The 19,781-nt window shown below is 37.7% G+C and overlaps 1 protein-coding gene across 1 annotated transcript; it reads right to left on the reverse strand.

Annotated features, from left to right (window-relative positions):
- Nucleotides 1-12,435: 12,435 nt before the first annotated feature.
- On the reverse strand, nucleotides 12,436-14,168 carry LOC147492653 (putative ubiquitin-like-specific protease 1B). Its single transcript, XM_086567579.1, has 7 exons — nucleotides 14,001-14,168; nucleotides 13,785-13,918; nucleotides 13,435-13,486; nucleotides 13,220-13,300; nucleotides 12,997-13,134; nucleotides 12,704-12,813; nucleotides 12,436-12,631 (listed from the first exon to the last, which is right to left on the reverse strand). The coding sequence occupies exons 1-7, from the start codon at nucleotides 14,166-14,168 to the stop codon at nucleotides 12,436-12,438; spliced, it is 879 nt and encodes a 292-aa protein (XP_086423705.1).
- Nucleotides 14,169-19,781: the final 5,613 nt, after the last annotated feature.

Here is a 19,781-nt window from a genome sequence, read left to right on the forward strand (position 1 = left end):
TCATATTATGTAACTTAGAGAAAACCTTGTTATTTACTTTTGCTTCTACACTTTGTTTTCATCCTTAGCCATATATATTTTTTTCTTTGGCTTTTGACTCCCTTTTATTCTATTTTTTGGAGGAGTTTTTTTTTTTCTTTTGGGATGGAAACTTTTTTCTTTATTTTTGAAGCAATTAACTAACTTTTGTTTACACAGGTTTTCTCTTTTTTTCTTCCTCATTCTATTTTTCGGACTTATTCTAAATTGGGTAGGTTGATTTATATATATATATATATATATATATATATATATATATATATATATATATATATTTTTATTATGTTTTTGTTTTGTAACAGGGTAAAGGGATTGTGGTTTATGAAAGGCTAAAGAAAGGCTCAGAGGGGCGACTAGCGGAAAATAATTCTTAGGTTTGAATTTCTGGCTATATCGATCTAACGAGGGCCTAAATTCTCGCTTAGGATATGGCATAGTGATCAAGCAAGTGGACGTGTGATATCTCTATCCGGATTTTACTTCTCCCTTGTGTCATTTCGCTCATATAAGGCTTTAGGCTATATTCTCACAGGATTTGTAGAAAGTACTCTAGCCTAGATTTCAGAAACTTACTGCTAACAATCATAGATACTCATGTAATATATTTATAGATAGATGCAAAGATTATTACCTATATATTAACCTAAGTTTCTAACAATTATTCTGATGCAAAAGCTACGTGAGACTTCTAGATTGTTAAGAGCATGGAGAAAGAAAACAATACCAATATTCCTAAGTGTATAGCATAACTTATTTATTTATATTTTTGAAATTTTGAAATTTTAACTAGAAAACAAATGCATATTATACCTATCTATATCCTAACAGATGCCTTAATTACACGTGTTTCTATGCCCCCAAACAAAAAAGCATGTTTTGTCCTCAAAGCATTTAAATAAAGAGGGTAGGAAAAATACCATTGAAACGCGTGAAATTCAATAATATCTGCAAAACAAAGTTAGAACGCACTAAATATAGGAATAAAAACCGATTACAACTCTATACGAGTTCTACCCATTATGGGGTTAACAAGAATGAAATTGATTGGGACATAAGCAGACACTAACTAGAATGAAAACTTACATTATCCCCCCGCATTACTCATCATCTTACTCATCCTCGTCTTCCATAAAGAAGTGAGGTTCCTTCGCGTCCTGCCATGCCATGATAATTTTCCAGGCTTCCCGCCATTTATCATCTATGATTGCTAACCTATTAAGAGCCACTTGGTCTGACGGGGTGTAGGGTGCAACCAGATGAGGTTGTATCCTCCACCCTTGCCAAGTCATTGCACGGAAAGATCGAATAATACTATTGGTGGGTCGTACAGTGTCGACAGTAATCCAATCCGTGAAGCGTGTACAAAAAATAGGAAAGAAACATAGCATAATACGAGAAACTAGAACGGGCATAAGAAGGTACTTATGCCTCATGCTATGGGATCGAGCTAAACTAGACATCAAGGTTCGGGGAAGGTCATGACACATACATCCCGTGGCTAAAGCAAGGAAGACGCTGCAAGTGGCATCATTCACAGAAGAAAAACGCCATTCCCCTAAAATGTTTAGCATGATCCAAAACATAACAGTTCCTATGTTAATGGACAGGCTACCAAAGGCTACGTTATATTCCCCTTGGTCCTCAATACGGAAAATGCCCGCGCCATACGACTCATGCAAAAACTCGTAAGTGTAGACATACATATTATCGACCCAATAGCACCATGGGTCTTGTATTTCAGCGGGCATAGCAAGTCCAAGAACAAATGCTAGCAAGAACCTGGTAATTTCCATTGGTTCATTATCAATGTTGATGGAGAACACTTGTTCTCCATCTGGTCTTTCAAAGAAAATGCAGTTATCGTAAAAATAAGATGCTAGTGTTGGAGAATAAAGTGCATCCGGTCTTACCATAAGCGGCTCCCAGCCAACGAATGTGATCGCTTCGCGAAACCAAGCACCATAAGTAGTGCTTTGGAACAAATCTTCGAAAGACTGTTCCGGTATCAATGTTGGATATGTCATCTCAAAATTACGCTTTGGAATAGCTGCGAATGATCCGGATACTACGCGCGAAAAATTGGAAATTTTATGGTCCACGGAAGTTAGGGCGCAAGCGCGGTCTGAAGAAATTGAAATTTCCAGTGTTTGAGCGCGGGTCGCGCTCAGCTTGGGCGCGAGCGCGCTCTGACAAAAACTCAGAAAAAATATCTGAGCGCGAAAGTGCGCTCGAGATGCTGAAAAGCGCCGGAGTTGCGTAAAACTTCGGAAAATGAGCCGAAACGAGGGAATCGCGGGAGTGAAAGGTGAGTGATGGAGTTTATGTGTAGTGTGAGTTGTGAGGATAGATTGTATCAAGTTTATATAGGTTTAAAGTTGCTAAAATGGATCGGGAAGTTGCCAAAACTAATTACGGCAGTTTTCGGAAATCCTAAAATTTCCAAACCCGAAAACGGAAACAACTCATATCCTTGATTCTAATTCAAACCTAGTATCTTTTAGGTTGATTTTATGATAGAATGTACCTATTTAATCTAGATTTCATCCTACAATGATATTCAATCATAGATATGCCTACACGGCCATATTTTCACCTTGACTCCGCAATAAATTCTAACACGAGGGTTATTCAAATAATGCTTGAATTGATAAAACCACCCCCAAACAAGTTGGGAAGGTTGGATCAATATGAAACAACCACTCATACTGAAAATAACCCCTTATATTAAAATTTTCATTCGGAGTACATTACACTACAAAATTCAAATTACGGAAATAAACTTGCATTAAAATAAATAACAATAATGAAATTACAAATAACAAATAACATCAAACTATACTATCCCTAGCTACTCCGGAACTGGTGGCGGAGGGAACATGCTCCGGAGACTGTTCCTGAGCTCCTGAAGAGCCAGCACCATTCGTCCTTCGGCGACGACGCTCGTGCCTGGATGGTGTGTCCTCAAAAGGAGAGTCCCCGTGAGGTGGGAATCGAAGTCAAAGATCTCGCCCCGAACCGGGCCGAGCTTCTAGCTCGGTGCTCATCTGTTCCCACTTTCGCCCTCTCTCCGGGTAACGGAGCTCGAAGTTGTGATGCATCGTTGTTCGTCGAGTCCGGAGGTCTTCACAGATAGTGTTCAGCTTAACGATGCCTCGATGGATCACAGCCATGCGCTCTCAGATCCGCCCAAAGACTCTCTAAGGCATCCGCCAAAACAGTCAAGTCCTCCTCGTCCTCGGAGGCATCCTGATATCCCCGAGCCTCTTCGGCATTCTCAGCTCCTCCATCCTCTTCTTCTTCTTCTCTATCCTCAGCCAATCTCCAAACCCGTTGGACACACTCCTTATAGATGCGAGGGTTACGGTGGAGAGTGATGTATGTCCGATCAGTCGCCTGAGCTGCTCTCAACTTGAGCATGATCTTTGTTATCAACACAGGGAGAGGGGCAATAGTCCTCCCTACTCCCCTAATCATGCTCAGTAAAAACTCTAAGATGCAGAAGTCATACTTCCGCTCCTGGAGTATCCATAAGATATGGAGGCATTTCAGGCCGATATCGCCGACCTTCCCTTCCTCGATCGTTCCGGACCAATCCATCGAGTCAGTAGCCCGGTTGGTTGGTCCTCGTGGAAAGTTCGTCGAACACAATGCGATCTCGCATTGTAGTCCCCTCCAATAACTGTCTCGTGCATCAATGGTTCTACCCCATTATCTTTGGGACTCCTCGCAAGAGGTGACATCCAGATGGATTCTAGGCGGAATGCCTAGAATCTCAGCCAACAACCCAGTCGTCACTTCCTTCCTCTTCTTCGCCACAACTACAAAAATCCTAGTCCCTTCCAACTCCCTCATATTGTAGAACCGTCGGACTAAGTCCTCATGGTAATAGGCCTCAGTCGAGTACCACAAGCTACTCCAGTCTCGAGTGATCATCTCGTCACCGTAAAACGGCGCGAAGTGGTCGGCGGTAAAAGCTTGCTCCGGCAAAATTCGGCGTTGTTGAGCCATTGGAAGTTTGGAATGTAGTGGGGGTTTGAATGTGATGTGGTGGTGGGATTTTAATAGACCGGTTGATGCAAATGGTGGTGGTGGTCGAGTGGTGGCGCGGCAGCACTAAAATTTTGAATTTTGGGTGGTTTTTAGTGATGGAAATCGGTAGTGGTGGTCGTCGGTGGTGTTTGGAATTGATTTGGGTTGGGATTTGATTTGGGGGCGTGGGTTAATTTAGGTTTTCTTTTTATTATATTTTTTTTATTTGTTTCAAGCTTTTGGGCGTTAATGGTGGAATGGAGGAAGAAGAAACGCGACTGTTGGTGGAGGTAAGGGCGCGTGCGCGCTGTCCGTGGGCGCGGGTTGGGCCCAAGCCCAAAATCGAATTTTTGTGTATTTTTTCCCGATTTTTTGCGAACTTCAAATCAAAATTGGGGCTTTGTTACCGGTCCGATTTTTGCGAATGAGATATGGAAATAATCAGGAGAGAATTTCCAATCCAATGATCCATAAAACACTCCATTCCGACCGTGGATGACATATAAGATAGTGGAAAACGCCTCGAAGTGCGTGTATGACGTACGTTATGCGAACAATTGAAATCCAAATTCATGGATTATGTCAACCCGAATCGTAATACAATAAAACGGCCTAAGCAACTCTAATGGGACATAAATATTTAGTACAGAAACACGAACACCCCACCCCCAAACAAATTTTTACAACGAAGCTTAGAAAATTTGTTTCTTTGAAATGGTCTTTTTTAAAGTCAGATTCCCGAGACTTCCTAGGTTACTATGTTTTATATATATATATATATATATATATATTTATTTTTAATTTTAAAAAGAAAAACTATAAACAATAAAGACATAATTCACCCCATAGAGAAACATAACTCAAAAATCCGAGAAAACATGCAAGAGTGGAAAACGTGAATTATGTTTAACCGTGGACTTAGGATCCGGTACTTATAGCCACACACTCCATAGGGAGGGCCCGGTTACATTAATGGTGCACTCACCAATATATGGAAATGAAAGGAAATGCACCAAACACAAAAGTTGAGTCGTTTTTATAGTCGATACTCGAGACTTTATCTAGGCGTATGTATGAACATGCAGGTTTATCATATATCAACAACCGAAATAGTTGTGGATCATTCCATAAATAAATATCCCAGAAAACATATCCAAACACAATCAAGCACCAAGATTTCCTATGACTCAACCTAGTGAAATGAAAGCTTAAGTCGGATAACCTTATTACATAACCTAGCATGCCCCTTCTTTTCATTTTTTGAATGAGTGGGTGTTCTAGTAAATAAGTGTGGAAAAGTGAATGGTTGTGGAGAATATGGTGGATATGGATAAGTTGTAGAAAGACAGCCTGTAAGCAATGAGGTTGTGGTTTTAGCGCAAAACTCATTCATTGTGTGTGTAGGGACTGTCTCAATTCTGAAAATGAAGGTGTCAAATGGTTTGTCCTTTTGTAGTAGTTGTTCACTCGGTGGATTTAAAAAATTATGAAGCACAGAAGAAACAACAGGATCGAGTGCAAACTCGAGATTCCTTTGAAAGGGTGGAAGGAGGGGAATCGAGGTGGACGTTGTGCAAAGTAGTTCTTGATAGGGTGATTCATCACCTGCTCAAAGAAACTCCTCGAATTGCTCATCTAGATTGGTCATTTCCTCGTTACTATGATAGTTCTTTATATCTTTGAGAAAGTCATCTATCTCCTCCTCATCCGTAATATGTGTATCGGCTAGTGTAGGGATGGAATTGTTGGAGTATGATCTTCCAAAGGAAAGAAATTAGGGCATATGATTATCATGGAACGTGTTGTTGAAATAATCTCGAGCAAAGCTCTCGATCATGCTAACCTCTCCATCCATAGATTTAATCGGGTATGCGTGTCTTTGTTTTAAAAACATTGACTTCAACAGCAAGATGGCCAAAAACATGGACATTGAACCATCACGGCAATTAATGAGCGCATTGGCGGTTGCGAAAAGGGCGCCCTAAGATGATCGGACAGAGTCATTAACGACTTCGCGTGGTCGAGGATGACAAAATCAGCGGATAGTAAAAATCCTGAATTTTTATCAGAACATTTTCGACGACACCCTTAGGATACTTAATAGACCGATCAGCTAATTGCAACGTCATTCTAGTAGGTTGCATCTCGTCTAGACCTATTTGTCTATACAAATAAAACGGGAGTAAGTTGACACTAGCCCCCAAGTCTAATAACGCGGTCGTCGTATAGGAATCTCCTAAGGTGCATTGTACAGTAGGACGACCAGGGTCCTTGTACTTAACAATTCCATTATGTTCCGATAGAGTTGGGAATTGTTCTGTTAAAAAGGCGTCTTTTGGTATATTGGTCTTACGCCTAGTAGTACACAATTCCTTAAGAAACTTAGCATGGTGTGGTAGCTTTTTTATAGCTTCGAGGAAGGGAAGGTTTATAGTTAGATTCTTGAAAACATCCCTAATCTCCTTGTAATTTGTATCCCTAGTTAACATGGCTAATTTTTGTGGAAACGGTGGTTTCTGTCTATATTTAGCAATGGTATTACCTGGGTGTTTAACCGTGGTGTCCTGTTTCTTAGGTTGTGTTGTAACTGGTACCTCTACAGTGGTAGGCTCTTCAGTTTCTATTTCGTATCTAGTAATATAGCGGTGGTGGGGCTCTTCGGTGGGGTAACTATAGGCATAGTTACTTTGTTATCAACCACTCTACCGAGCGGAGGGTGGTGATGGCCTTTAGCTCACCTACATTTTTCATACTCATTACTAGTATTATCGGTTACCTCAAAGGCTGTATTTGTTGTTTTAGGATTAGGTATTTCGTTACCTGGAAACACACCTTTGGGTTGGGCTTTATCTTGAGCCAACTGTTTGGTTAAATTATTAACGGATTGTAGAAGTTGTTGGTTAGATTGAGCCATGGTTTGGAAAAGTTTTTGGCTCACTTGTATGAAGGTGTCAAGACGATCCGGTTGTGTGGGTGTAGTGGTCACGGGTGGTGTGACTGGAACTATTTCACGTGAATTATTTATGGGTGGATTTTGGTAGTTATTATTTACCGGAACGATACCTCTATTAGCATTAAAATTATTATAACTACTTTGACCTTGTGCTTGACCTTGTCGAGGTTGCACTTGGTTGTTATAATTATTAAAATCCCCGACCTCGTCCTTGTCGTAGTGGGGTTTGGTTAAAGTCGTATGCGTGAGCCTAACATATTGATTATTGTACCCTTGAGGTGTGACGCGTTTTGGTTATTTCTCCAACCGAAGTTGGGATTTTGTTTCCAAGGGCGTTAGGTTCACTATTAATGGAACAAGCTTGTTCATAGGTAATAGGGACAGTGTGAGTCGGGATGCTTTCCGGGGATCCAACAGAAACTACATGGATTTGAATTTACATTCATAACGGGGATTGGCTTTTTGTTGTACGAAATGGCCTCTACCTTTTTGTGAGGGATTCAATTAGAGTTTTAAGCTCGGGATCTGATTTAACCTCAAACATACCGGGTAGCCTTAAGCGTGTGGAAGAAGAACTAGCGGAGCGGGGAGTAATCGTCACTACCCCCGGTTGTTATTTCGCTTTAGTTTGGTCCTCTAAAAATTTATAAGCCTCCTCAAGCTCCTTTGCTTAAGAAACTACCCCATTCATTATGTCAAGGACTTCTTTATGGTGGTGTAGAAGTCCTTTGAAAAAGGCAACTAACTAACGTGTCTTTTCGCTAAGTTATGATGTGGACACTCTATAAGGAGATCGGTGAAATGATTCCAAGCCTCCACGAAAATGATTCATGAGGATTTTGTCGAAAAAAATGAATCTTGGAAAGCATTTCATCCGTCTTTAGGGGTGGGTAAAATGTTCCATAAAGAGCTGAACAAGTTTAGCCCACGAGTCCACGTAATTAGGCGTTTGGGCAGTTAACCAAGACGCCGCCTTTATCGGCTAAGGTGAAAGGGAATACCCTTAATTTAATTTGTTCCGTACCAACCGTAGGGGATGGTGGAATGTTGTTAGGACTTGTTCAATCCTACGCGATGTAGCTGATAAGGTTTTCATGGTCTAATCCATGAAAACGGGTAACAAATTAAAAATATTTGGAGGGATTCGAAATCCCCCACTGGTCCGCTAGAACGATGCAAGATTTGGGGCTATCGCCAAGGCTTTGTAGAAGTCGAGGAGAGAGAGGAGTCTCTCTTTCTTCCGCCATTATATCGGTGGTGGTGTATTTGAAATAGTAGCTAGAGGTGTAGTGTGTGGTATACTAGATAGACTTGATTGTTGATGTTGTTGTGTATTTACGTTCGTGTTTTTGTTCGGCCGGACCTTAACCTCATACAAGGCTAAGACCAAACTTAGCTAAACACGCCAACACTCCAAACAATTTCGATATACTAGTATAAACCTCTAACGAGGAGATGCGAGGTGTGGAAGAAAGGAGTACCTGACAAGGCCCTTGCTTCGCTTATGAATAGCGTCTTGTTTACGCTTTGTTCGGTGTATATAGCAGGTTAGAACACTGAAAAATATGAAAGAGCAAAGTTCGAGTCAAACCGCCGAAATCCGAAAAATTTAACCACGTGGCGGTCGCTGGCTCAAATAAAGGCGCTGTCGCTCTCCGAAAGTAATTTTCAAATTATAGTGTTTTTAGCTGGTCTCCACAAGCGGGCGGGTCCACAAGGGCGGGTCGCTTCTATGTCGATGAGTTAGTTGTATGGTCGCGCTCAAGGAGGAGGCAAGGCCATCATAATAATTTTACCCGAATTTTTCAACTCGAAATGGACAAACCACGGTATGAATCAAACAAGGGTGGGTGGGTGAAATGGGACTTTAAGAACAGTATTAATACTACGAAAACAATACGAAAGTGAAACTATGATGGCAGCGGCGCCATTTGATAAACGATTAAAATGAATAGTCTTACCTACGAAATGAACGATGAACTCAAAACGTAAGTAAAACTAACCTATTTAGGATGCTATTCGTTTATCAAAGTTTCTGCTCTCAAGTCTATCGAAATAGAGTGGAGTAACGAATTCGTTCCACTCCTAGTCCTTCCGTATGCTATGTTCTCACGTGTAAGTACTCAACTTAAAGTCAATAAGAGATTTACGAATGAGGCAACTAGACTACGATGCAACTACCCACAAAAAATGCAACTAGTCGGTTATCAAAATAACTAAGGGAATGCTACGTTGATTCAATGATAAGGAGTTAGAGGGGAATTGATTCCACCTTAACTCGACTTAATCCTATTAACTACAAATCGTCAGTAATCCGAATTGAATCGCTTTCGAACAATTGGTTCTTCCTAATCTCTAATTACACATGGCATTTCTACCAATTAATAACTAGCATGTGAAGCGATTAAACCCATTCTCATGGTGAACTAAACGCGTTTCTAGAGTGGAAAGGAAATTACGACGAATCTACGTTAATCGAATCAAGCTTTCATCAAGGCTTCTCAACCCCCTCTAATGGAGGTTTAGCCGAGAATCATTACATAATCATTTCGATTAAATTTAAACTAAACATGATATAAAGAATTGAAATTTACTTAATTAAACAATAATGAAATCTAATTTAATGACTAAAATGCAATAAGGACAGGAATTGAAATTGGATCTAGAAATAGAAATGACAAAAATCGAAATTGATAAAAATACTACTTTATTGATCTAATCAAAATGAAGAACAAGATTCAAAGGTTTAATCTAATACAATAATTGAAATGGAACTAAACTTAATTAATCTACATGAAAAACTAGATCTAGAATTTATTAATGGAGGCTACTAATCTAATCTATTTCTAGGTCTAATTATCTACCATTAACTAACTACCATTAACAAAGAGCTAAGCTTTTGTTTTATACCTCAGATCCAAAAATCGTGCATGGGCTTGGAGCCATGTTTTGGGCGGAGAATCGGGCCCAAAACCCATTCTTTTCGAAAAAAAAGGCCTCTTCAGCTGCAGTTGGCTTCAACAGACTTTTCGTCCACTTTTGCTCCTCTTATTGGATCAAGGCTTAGACCATTGGAAAGCTCTTTCCGAGTCGGTCGTTTTGACATAAGGTAGGCCCCATTCAGGAGTCTGAGTCCAAAGATCTGACCTCGAAAGTTCTACTGACTTTTGCTCCTTTATCTTGCTAAAGTGGCACATTTCTGCACATAATGGACTTTGAAGCCTGAAATGCATAAAAACACATAATCAGTGTTAACTCTTAATTATTACTCACATAATTGGTTTAAAAGTTTGATTATTAAGGGGTTAAAACTACAGTTTTGGGCTCTTATCACTACCCAATAGTCCCTAATGCTACCCAAACAAAATACTTGTCCCGGCTAGCGCTGGGTACAAAATGCTAACTGGCTATAATGGTAGAATACTTGAAGAAGATATGCACAAACTGTCCGTCCTCCTTGGAACTCAGTATAGACAGTTCCTGCATTTGGTGTTCAGACTATATCCCATCCTATTATGAGGGTCCGGAGGCTCCTGAGGAAGACGAGTGGCAGAAGAGGGTCCAAGTAGATATGAATATGAAGGAAGATGGTAATGATAATGAGGATGGTGAGATAGAAGCAGATGGTGACAGTGAGGAAGTTGAGAGTGAAGCCGATGCTGACAGTGAGGAAGTTGAGAGTGAAGCAGATGGTGATGAGGAGTAGTTTGAATGTGCTGTTAATCAGGTATTCCATCATGTTCCCGTCACCGTTCTATCTAATTTAGCTCGACAATAGATCTTGATTTTTGCATTTAGTTCTCATGTTGACAATTTTTTATATAATTTTTCAGGTGAGCTACAACAAACCTTAGAGAGAGGATGGTTTGCGTTAAAGGGACACGTGTATCTTCTTCCGATCATTTAATGTTGGGTGTTATTATGTACTCCCAATAAAATTCATTGTTATTGTTGTCTTATGAATTAGTCGAAGATGATTTACTAGGTCCTACTTGTTAACTTATTTTATTTTATTATGGTTGGGCACTTGGGTTGATTCAGTGGCCATTTTAACATTTCGCAATTTCATGGCTTACCAAACGGTTTTTTCTCAGCAAGAATACGTAGAACTCGTTGTTTACTATTTGGCAAGTGTATTTCTATGACAGTATTATCAGGAATACAACTTAGTAGTTTAATGGCAGTTGTATAATATTTCGCATTTGGTTTATTATGGGTCATTTTTATCATGAACTAAACTCTGGACTTCATTTTGGGAAACTACGCACTATATTTTTTCTCTGAATGAGAACTCCGTCACTATGCACTCATCTAACACTAGATTTTGGTTAATTTTATGTTGTGTTTTTTTTTTTTTTTTTTTTTAAATCAGTTTGGGGCAAGGACGAAAATATCAAATTCGAGCAATATATCATGTACCCCATAAACCGGGATATATAGGTGGATATATATCCTTTTGTTGACGGGAATGGTTATATTAACTCCACCTTATAATGACTCCAAAGTTACTCCACTCCTAAAAGGTGACCTTCAATATGAATTGAGGGCTAATTTTTTGTAGAGAGATATATCACATGATGAAGAACACCTAATTGTTAAAAATCAGCTCAATAGACTAAGTGTAACTTTGTCAAAAGTTGTTATGAATTTAATTACATTCTAAATGATTTTTGATAATGTTGTAGATCTTCAAATGAACTGCCAAAGTATAGCATATAGTATCCTTTTGGTCTGCCAAAATAAGGATGATACATACTATATACCATCCATTATTTAGGATGCTACATACCATATACCATGTACATATATTATATACCATGCACAGACGAAACTGGCCTTAACGACCTCCACAGATCGATGGTCTATAGATCCAAACGATTTGAAAAGATCGTTTAGAACAACTTGCAGCGATTTGACGAGGTCGTTTAGAGTGAATCCGAGCTATCTTCCCAGATCGTTTAAAGTGATTCTGAGCGGTCTTCCATCATCGATAGAGGTAGATGAGTTTCAAGGTGAGTGGTCATAAATATTTGCTGAATGGCTAATGGCCTGATGTCCATATGTAGTTATTCGTTTCACGAGCTTGCGCACAATAGTTTTTGGCATCTATAAAGTGTACATATTGGACAGTTTACTAGTTAACTAGGATCAAGAACAAGCCTTCTCACTCAAAAGTACGTCAATGGAGCTCCCACAAGTGACAAGCAATTTCGGGATGATACATTATATATATATCATAATTGACAACTTGTTCATAATACATTACATACATTATACTCAAGACAGCTATATGTATCAACAACAGTAATAATACATTCATTACAAAATCTAAGATCACTTACAAAATACTTACAAAACAAAATTCACGGTGAATTTGAAATAGTAATATCATAGATCACTTCAACTGCACAAAACTATGTTTCAAACTCCCAAAATATATTCTGACAAATCTCGTTCAAATCTGGTTTCGCTTCATTATATTCGAACATCACCATTGAAACTGCCATTTGATGTCGAAAGTATGGAATGTCTAGTTGGGTGAAGTTGTAGTTCAACTGTTGCCCATTCCAAAACTCCATGAACTTACAGGTGAACACCCCGCAGTCATACCTACATAGAGAAATTCCATTTTAGTCACTCTAGATGGTAAAATTCTAATAAATTTGAAATTAAATGTTTTACCCATTGGCCTGTCGTGGAGCTTCCCATTGTGTAATTATCCAATCTGTGACTAGAGAATATGTGGCATGAGCATCGCCATGAGCACGCAACAAAGTATGCATATAGGAAACCTAAGCAAACAAAAATTAAAGCATAAGCATAAAGTGTAAAAATGGATGATATATACAATATAACCTCATGTCAGAACGATGATATGTAACATGTAACATCCGTCTGACATTAAGCTACATAACATACAAAATATTTCAAAATGAGCCACATAATAATTAGTTTGGCATTAGCATTAATCTAACCAGTTTGGTGGTAAATGGAAGACCACCGGAGATATTACTAGCCGATGTTGACAGTGAATCCATCACAACTATGGTGCGATCCTTGGGGTCAATTGCGTATAACCACCAATGATGATCTTTCAATATCGGTATGTACCACTGCACAATAACAATCGAATTAGTTCCCATGGTTCAAACCCAACCTACGTTATAGAACATATGATTCATGACAAAATCATCTTACTCTCCGATATTGTCTTATGTCTGAATCTAACTTAATTGCTTTTGTTGCAGCAACAATCTTCAATGGGTCAGTGCTCCATTCCTACAAAACTTAATTGGAACTCCTAAACAATGATGGATGCATAAAATGTCTCTTGTTTGAAATCCTCCTAGTTATTGATTCACTGTCTCATAATTTAACTTATGGTTTGGAACATAAAAGATTCAGCTTGATACCTTCATATGTTTGTTCATAAACGTCGAATAATAGTAGTCCTTACCCATAAACCTGCGCTTTTGTTGTACATTCAGATAGGCACACCAAAGAAACCCAAACTACAACAAATAACATATTAGTAACTGCATTTATTTGATAAACAATAGTAAATTTATGAAATCAAACACTATGATGATAGTAACATACGAAAAGCGACACTTCACTGGTTCCTAACAAACATTTAAATGTAGACTGGGACTCGTGTCACGTAGGAAAGCTTGCAATGAATTCGCTGTGAAAAGAAAGAATAGTATTAAGTGGTGGATGAGGTAACAAAATAACATGTAGGCAATTCAATGAGACTGTTTACCTTGGTTTGGCAGTAGGAGAGAATATCCAACGGAAGACTTTTTCTTCGTCAGTTGTTAGCAACCGATGAGGTTCTAGCCACTTTGGATCTATATCCATATATGGATTGTCTTCAATGTCACGGCTAACTACAAACTACAATGTAACCCAAATTATACACTAATTACAACTTATACGCTAATTGAAGGGTATGCTTCTATATTCTAGTTGAAGTTACCTTATTCTCTTTGGGGGTCACTGGAGAAGAGAATAGAACCTTGCCTTTCTTTAAAGGTGGTGTACATAAATCTTCTTCATTGTCGAAAGGCATAATAGAGATATCAATATCATCCTCATCTAGAACTTTTCCCCTACTTTGGGTATTATCGATTTCATCTGCTAACATCTTCTTCAATCTATTCATAGAAATAGAAAGCACACCAACATCTTCCACTACTTGACTTAGAGCTGGTGCAAGTGTACTTTTAATATCTTAGACCTTGGCCCGTACAATGCTTAACTCCCTCTTCAGAGAGTTAATAGCGTCATATATGTTGTACGATAAACTTAGTTCAACTTTGTATTTTTCTGAATCTAGGATTTTCGTATATAAAACAACGGAGAACACAAGGTCATTGTTTATAATAGACATGAAAAATAAAGAACTAGCAAAGAAACAACTTTATGAAAAACCAATAACAACAAACGACCTCTATCATGATACATAGTTACATACAATTACAAAGATGCAAGCTATAATGTGTTTTTTTTTTCAAGAGCCAATATCAAAATAAATGGGTTAATCTCTTAAAGTTAAGATTTTTCACTACTTGCCTTTCAAAAAAAAGATTTACCATCACTCAATTTCTCTACTGCTCAAATTTCCTCAAAACTAATAACCTCCTGAAAATCCACCAATAACTACTCTTTTCTTCTTCTCAAATCAAACCAAATATAACATATCATCCGATTAATACCTCTTCTACTTAAAGCCAAAGACCGAATACGGTCCGTCAACACCTCTAGAAGTAGTTAACAACCAAAAACATATATTTACACTTTCCTACATATTATGTATTATGCAAAACACTAATCGATGTCAGAAACATATGAAACGTTCTAGAAGAAGAGACCGTTTGTATCAGAAATTAGTTAGTATAACTAACTCACCTAACCTCATGTATAAATACTACACTAGTTCTCTGATTTTGAAATGTTAATGATTCAAATTAAAATTTTCACTACCAAAGTAGACTAGGTGACCTCTGTCATGATAAATAAAAACACAAACTTTATGCAATCACCTTAACTACTGTCACCAAAACAAAGATGACATTTCTATGCTTGGGCGGATCTGAACAAAACCATACCATTGTGCACCATATATCAGACCAAAACACATTCATCCTTATACAAGACACTCCTTAACCCAAACTATACAATTTTCAAGTATATTAAGAGTGAAAAATACAAACTTTAGAAAAGGTAGCACCTTTGAAGATATGGTTATGTTTACCTTTGTAAAATGAGCTGCCAAACTTAAGTATATGAGTTACCAACAACTAAAACTATATGAACAAGAACAAAGTTAAATAACCTCCTCATCCTCTTCACCATCTTTGCCAACTTAGTTATTTTCTAGAATGAACTGCTGCACCTCACAAAAATGGATTTCTCAAAGTCTACTAGATGTCACTTGGCGCAAATCTCTATATGGTTTGCAGCCCATGCTTGCATTGGTACGAACTCCTATTATACCTGCAGATAGAGTACGCGCGAACAGATATTTGTGGGTTTTTTTATGAGTCGGGATCCCCTAAAACCGGCCACACAATAACTGTTTTAACTCCTGACCTATCCACTTTCACAGCCATGCCTTTGCATTTGATTTCTATTATCCCCTAATAACCGATTTTCAACGCCTACAGTAGATTCCGATTTTTGGGTAATGTAATAGATTTTGGAATGTTTAATTCCTATTTTCCTTAGCGGTTAAAATCAGTGATATGCGATTAATCGGTGATTCAATGTTCAAGCTAAGTAGATTTGTTAATTCCAGAAAGTAGAATTGTCATTCAATGTTCAAGCTAAGTAATAACTTAATATGTTCCATCATTCCAAGCCACCTCATATATAATGGACCGAACATGTAAAGATTATATGAACCTTTATGTCCTTGATTTGGATAACATGCATGTTCCAAGATCCTACTTGAAAGATGCATATTTATTTCTTTTGTGACTACTTACTTTGTAGTGAGATACTCACGACACCATAGTGCTTCTTCTGTGCATGTGTTTTCAAAACAATTTTTCTAGTTTCCTTCTTCCATGCATGTGTTTTCAAAACAATTTTTTCTAGTTTCCTTCTTAAGCTATGCATGTGTTTTCTAAACAATTCTTTTTGTATCTTTTTGTTTTTTGATTCTCTGTGAGGCATATACTATGGAACTGGAAGTAAAACTTGCAAAACTTAGAGAACATAAGGAAGAGTTGCAGAAGATCGAAACAGGAGGATTGGAAGATACACTTTGTCTAAACCATCGTCCTTTCTCACTCTTAAACATAAGTTAGAATTTGACCCAGATAATAATGTCATTGTTAGGACATGGTCCTTATTATAAGTTAGATATTAGAGTTTAGTCTTACTTGCCGCGTGTGGACGACGCTCAAAAAGAGCAAACGGCATGACCACAGTAGTAGGTGACGGTCAAGTAACTGAAGTAGGACTAAAAACTAATATTTCAGCATTTTTGGACCAAAGTCTAATTACCATAGTAATAGTAGGACCAATGTCTAAAACACCCTATTAATTTCAAATAGTACTTTTCAAGAAAAAGATTTTACATAAATACATACCCTATATAAAAAAATAAATTATTCTTTAAACTAGAAAGTAGATGTGTGCATACACACCGACACTTTTAAAAACTTGTTCAACAAATATAACTATACATATAGAATTTCTTTTAACAAATGGTTATTCTTGTTTGTGTCGCTAACCCATTTTAATTTCCTGGAAGTTTTGATCTGCCAAAGTATGGATGATAAATACTATGTAGCATCCATTATTTGTCATGCTACAGACCATGTACCATCCGGTTGAGCACCATTATCACTTGGTTCTCACCATTCTTACGGGAAGTTTTGGTCTATCAAAGTAAGGATGATACATACTATATACCATCCCTATTTGGAATGCTACATTCCATATACCATCCTTTTGAGCACCATTATCACTTAGATCTCACCATTCTTACTGGAAGTTTTGGTCTGCCAAAGTAAGGATGATACATATTATATACCATCCATTATTTGGGATGCTACATACCATATACCATGTACACAACTTGAAGCAGTCTGACAAAGTCATTTAGAGTGAAAATGAGCGGTCTTCCCAAATCGTTTAAAGTGATTCTGAGTCTTTCATCATCGATAGATGTAGATGAGTTTCAAGGTGAGTGGTCATAAATATTTGTTGAATGGCTAATAGCTAATGACTTTATGTCTTACCTAAGTAGTTATCCGTTTCACAAGCCTGCGCACTGTAGATTATGGCATTTTTTTTTTGCCGAGTAAGCTCAGAATTATATTAAGTATGGGAAAAGGGGTAGGAGATTACAAGAGTTTAAGTGTAAAATACATAATAGAAATAAAGAAAGGGGAAAAGATGGCAGCATACACTGATGAAGTGAGATCGTAACCCGTATGCCTCCAATATATCACTGCATCAGGTACCACTTCCATTCAATCAAATCTAAAATAAGTGCTAGTGTAAGCCTCCCATTTATATAGCCATGGAGGCTTACCATGATACATAAAGGGGGACTCAGAAGACATAGTTGTTGCTCTCTTTGCCACCTACACATATCCAAAATTAGCAAAGGGGTAGTGCGACAAAGCAATCAACAACCTGGGGAGGTGAGACAACTTTTCCAGCTCTGATTTTAAACCCTCTTTCAAACCACAATAAGTAAGAAGTTCAAAACAAGGTGGAGATGCCAAAGCCTTGAGAATCTGGTCTCTGGTAATCAAATACTACACTCTAGCAGGGAAGGAGGTTCATCAAATTGAATCTTTGATATACCACCATGTATTCCAGCAAACATTTGCTAGAGAGTGTCTTCTAGCCGATTGTTCTGTGGGCAGTGGAGATGCTTCAACAACTATTCCTACTCATGTTATTACCATCTACTACTGCTGAACTCATTGTTGACATGTATATAAAACATTGACAGGCCACTATGAACGTAGCAGGAATAACAACAAATATTGATTCCAAAGTGAGAGTCAGCACTCAGTACAATAAGGAGACCATGAGAAGCTTATATCTTGATTAATTAAGTCTTGACTTCGAAGAAATACGCCAGTCAAAACTTTTTACATCAATAGTACAAATGATCCAATATCTATAGAAATTATACACATAGACAAGTAACAATATAATAATTTGTAGATACTGTAGATTAGGATTATAAAGTAAACATTAAACACAAACAATAGATCTCCCTTACAAGTCACAAGTACCTAAATCTACATCGATCTCCTACATCCTCGACGATAATGGCACTGGCTACAATTAAGATCTCCTGAAGACAATATAATTCTTTGTACTGCAATCTCGACACTCTCCACGATGGCTAAGCATTCTGCCATATAGTTTGTATTAACACCGACCCTTGCCAAAGTATAGCTAGCATATAACATCCTTTAATTTAAGATTTATTAGAGGTCTTTATAATTTCCACTAGTTTAAGAACTTTCCTGAGTATTGAGATCCCATAAGGTTGAAGTAAATGAAATTGGTCTGCCACTGGAAATTGCCCAAAGTATTACATTTGAAGAGAGAGTAACTGCATGAAATAAGGTTCACCTACAAGAGTTGGTCGATAAGAAAAAAGAACCACCACCGTCGCATGACTTGTGATATTATAGTCAGTGGACATAATGCCACTGGCTATAATTTCACTAGTCATGCCATGGGGGTGGTTCTTACTTCTTATCGACCAACTCTTGTAGGTGAACCTTATTTCATTCAGTTACTTTCTCTTCAAATGTAATACTTTGGGCTATTTCGAGTGGCGGACCAATTTCATTCACTTCAACCGTATGGGATCTCAATACTCTAGAAAGTTCTTAAATAAGTAAAAATAATAAATAGCTCTAATAAATCTTAAATTAAACGTTTTATCCATTGGCCTGTCGTGAAACTTCCCATTATGTAATTAACATCGCGAAGAGCACGCAACAAAGTATGCATAATTTGTATCATCCGTCTGACTTTAAGCTACATAACATACAAAATATTACAAAATGAGTCACACAATAAGTAGTTTGGCATTAGCATTAATCTAACCAGTTTGGTGGTAAACTCAAAACCAACGGAGATATGCTTATACACTAATTGCAGCTTATACGCTAATTATTCTGACAACAAACGACCTCTATCATGATACATACTAATAAAGATGCAAGCTATAGTGTGTTTATTTTTCAAGAGCCAATATTGAAATAAATATGTTAATCTAAAGAAGTTAATATTTTTCCCTGCTTGACAGTCATAAAAAACAAAAAACTAAGTATTGTCATGATTCTGGAATAAATAAAAACACAAAATTTATGTAATAACCTTAATGACTGTCACCAAAACTCCGTCGGCTTATGCAACATACATGGAAAAAATTACTATTAGTACCTTAATATACTTGCTCAATAATCTAAACCCTATTTTCCCAATATGAAGCACAACATCTACGGGGCAGATGTCTTGTTGCCAGTGTGTTTTCATTGAAAGAGCTTAATGGTACAAGATAATCCTACTACTGTAATTAACCACTACTGTCATTAACAACAATAAATTACATGATCTCCCTCCACTGCCAATTCGCAGTATGGCAAGGAAACAACATGCACTTCACTTATTCAACATACAAAAGAAATTTCATGCAGATGTTAAGGAAAATAATATAATTCACACATATTGTGTGAGAAGAGATATAAAATATAATAGCATCCATACC

The sequence above is a fragment of the Coptis chinensis genome, chromosome 6, assembly GCF_015680905.1.
Source record: "Coptis chinensis isolate HL-2020 chromosome 6, ASM1568090v1, whole genome shotgun sequence".
Classification (NCBI taxonomy): Eukaryota; Viridiplantae; Streptophyta; class Magnoliopsida; order Ranunculales; family Ranunculaceae; genus Coptis; species Coptis chinensis.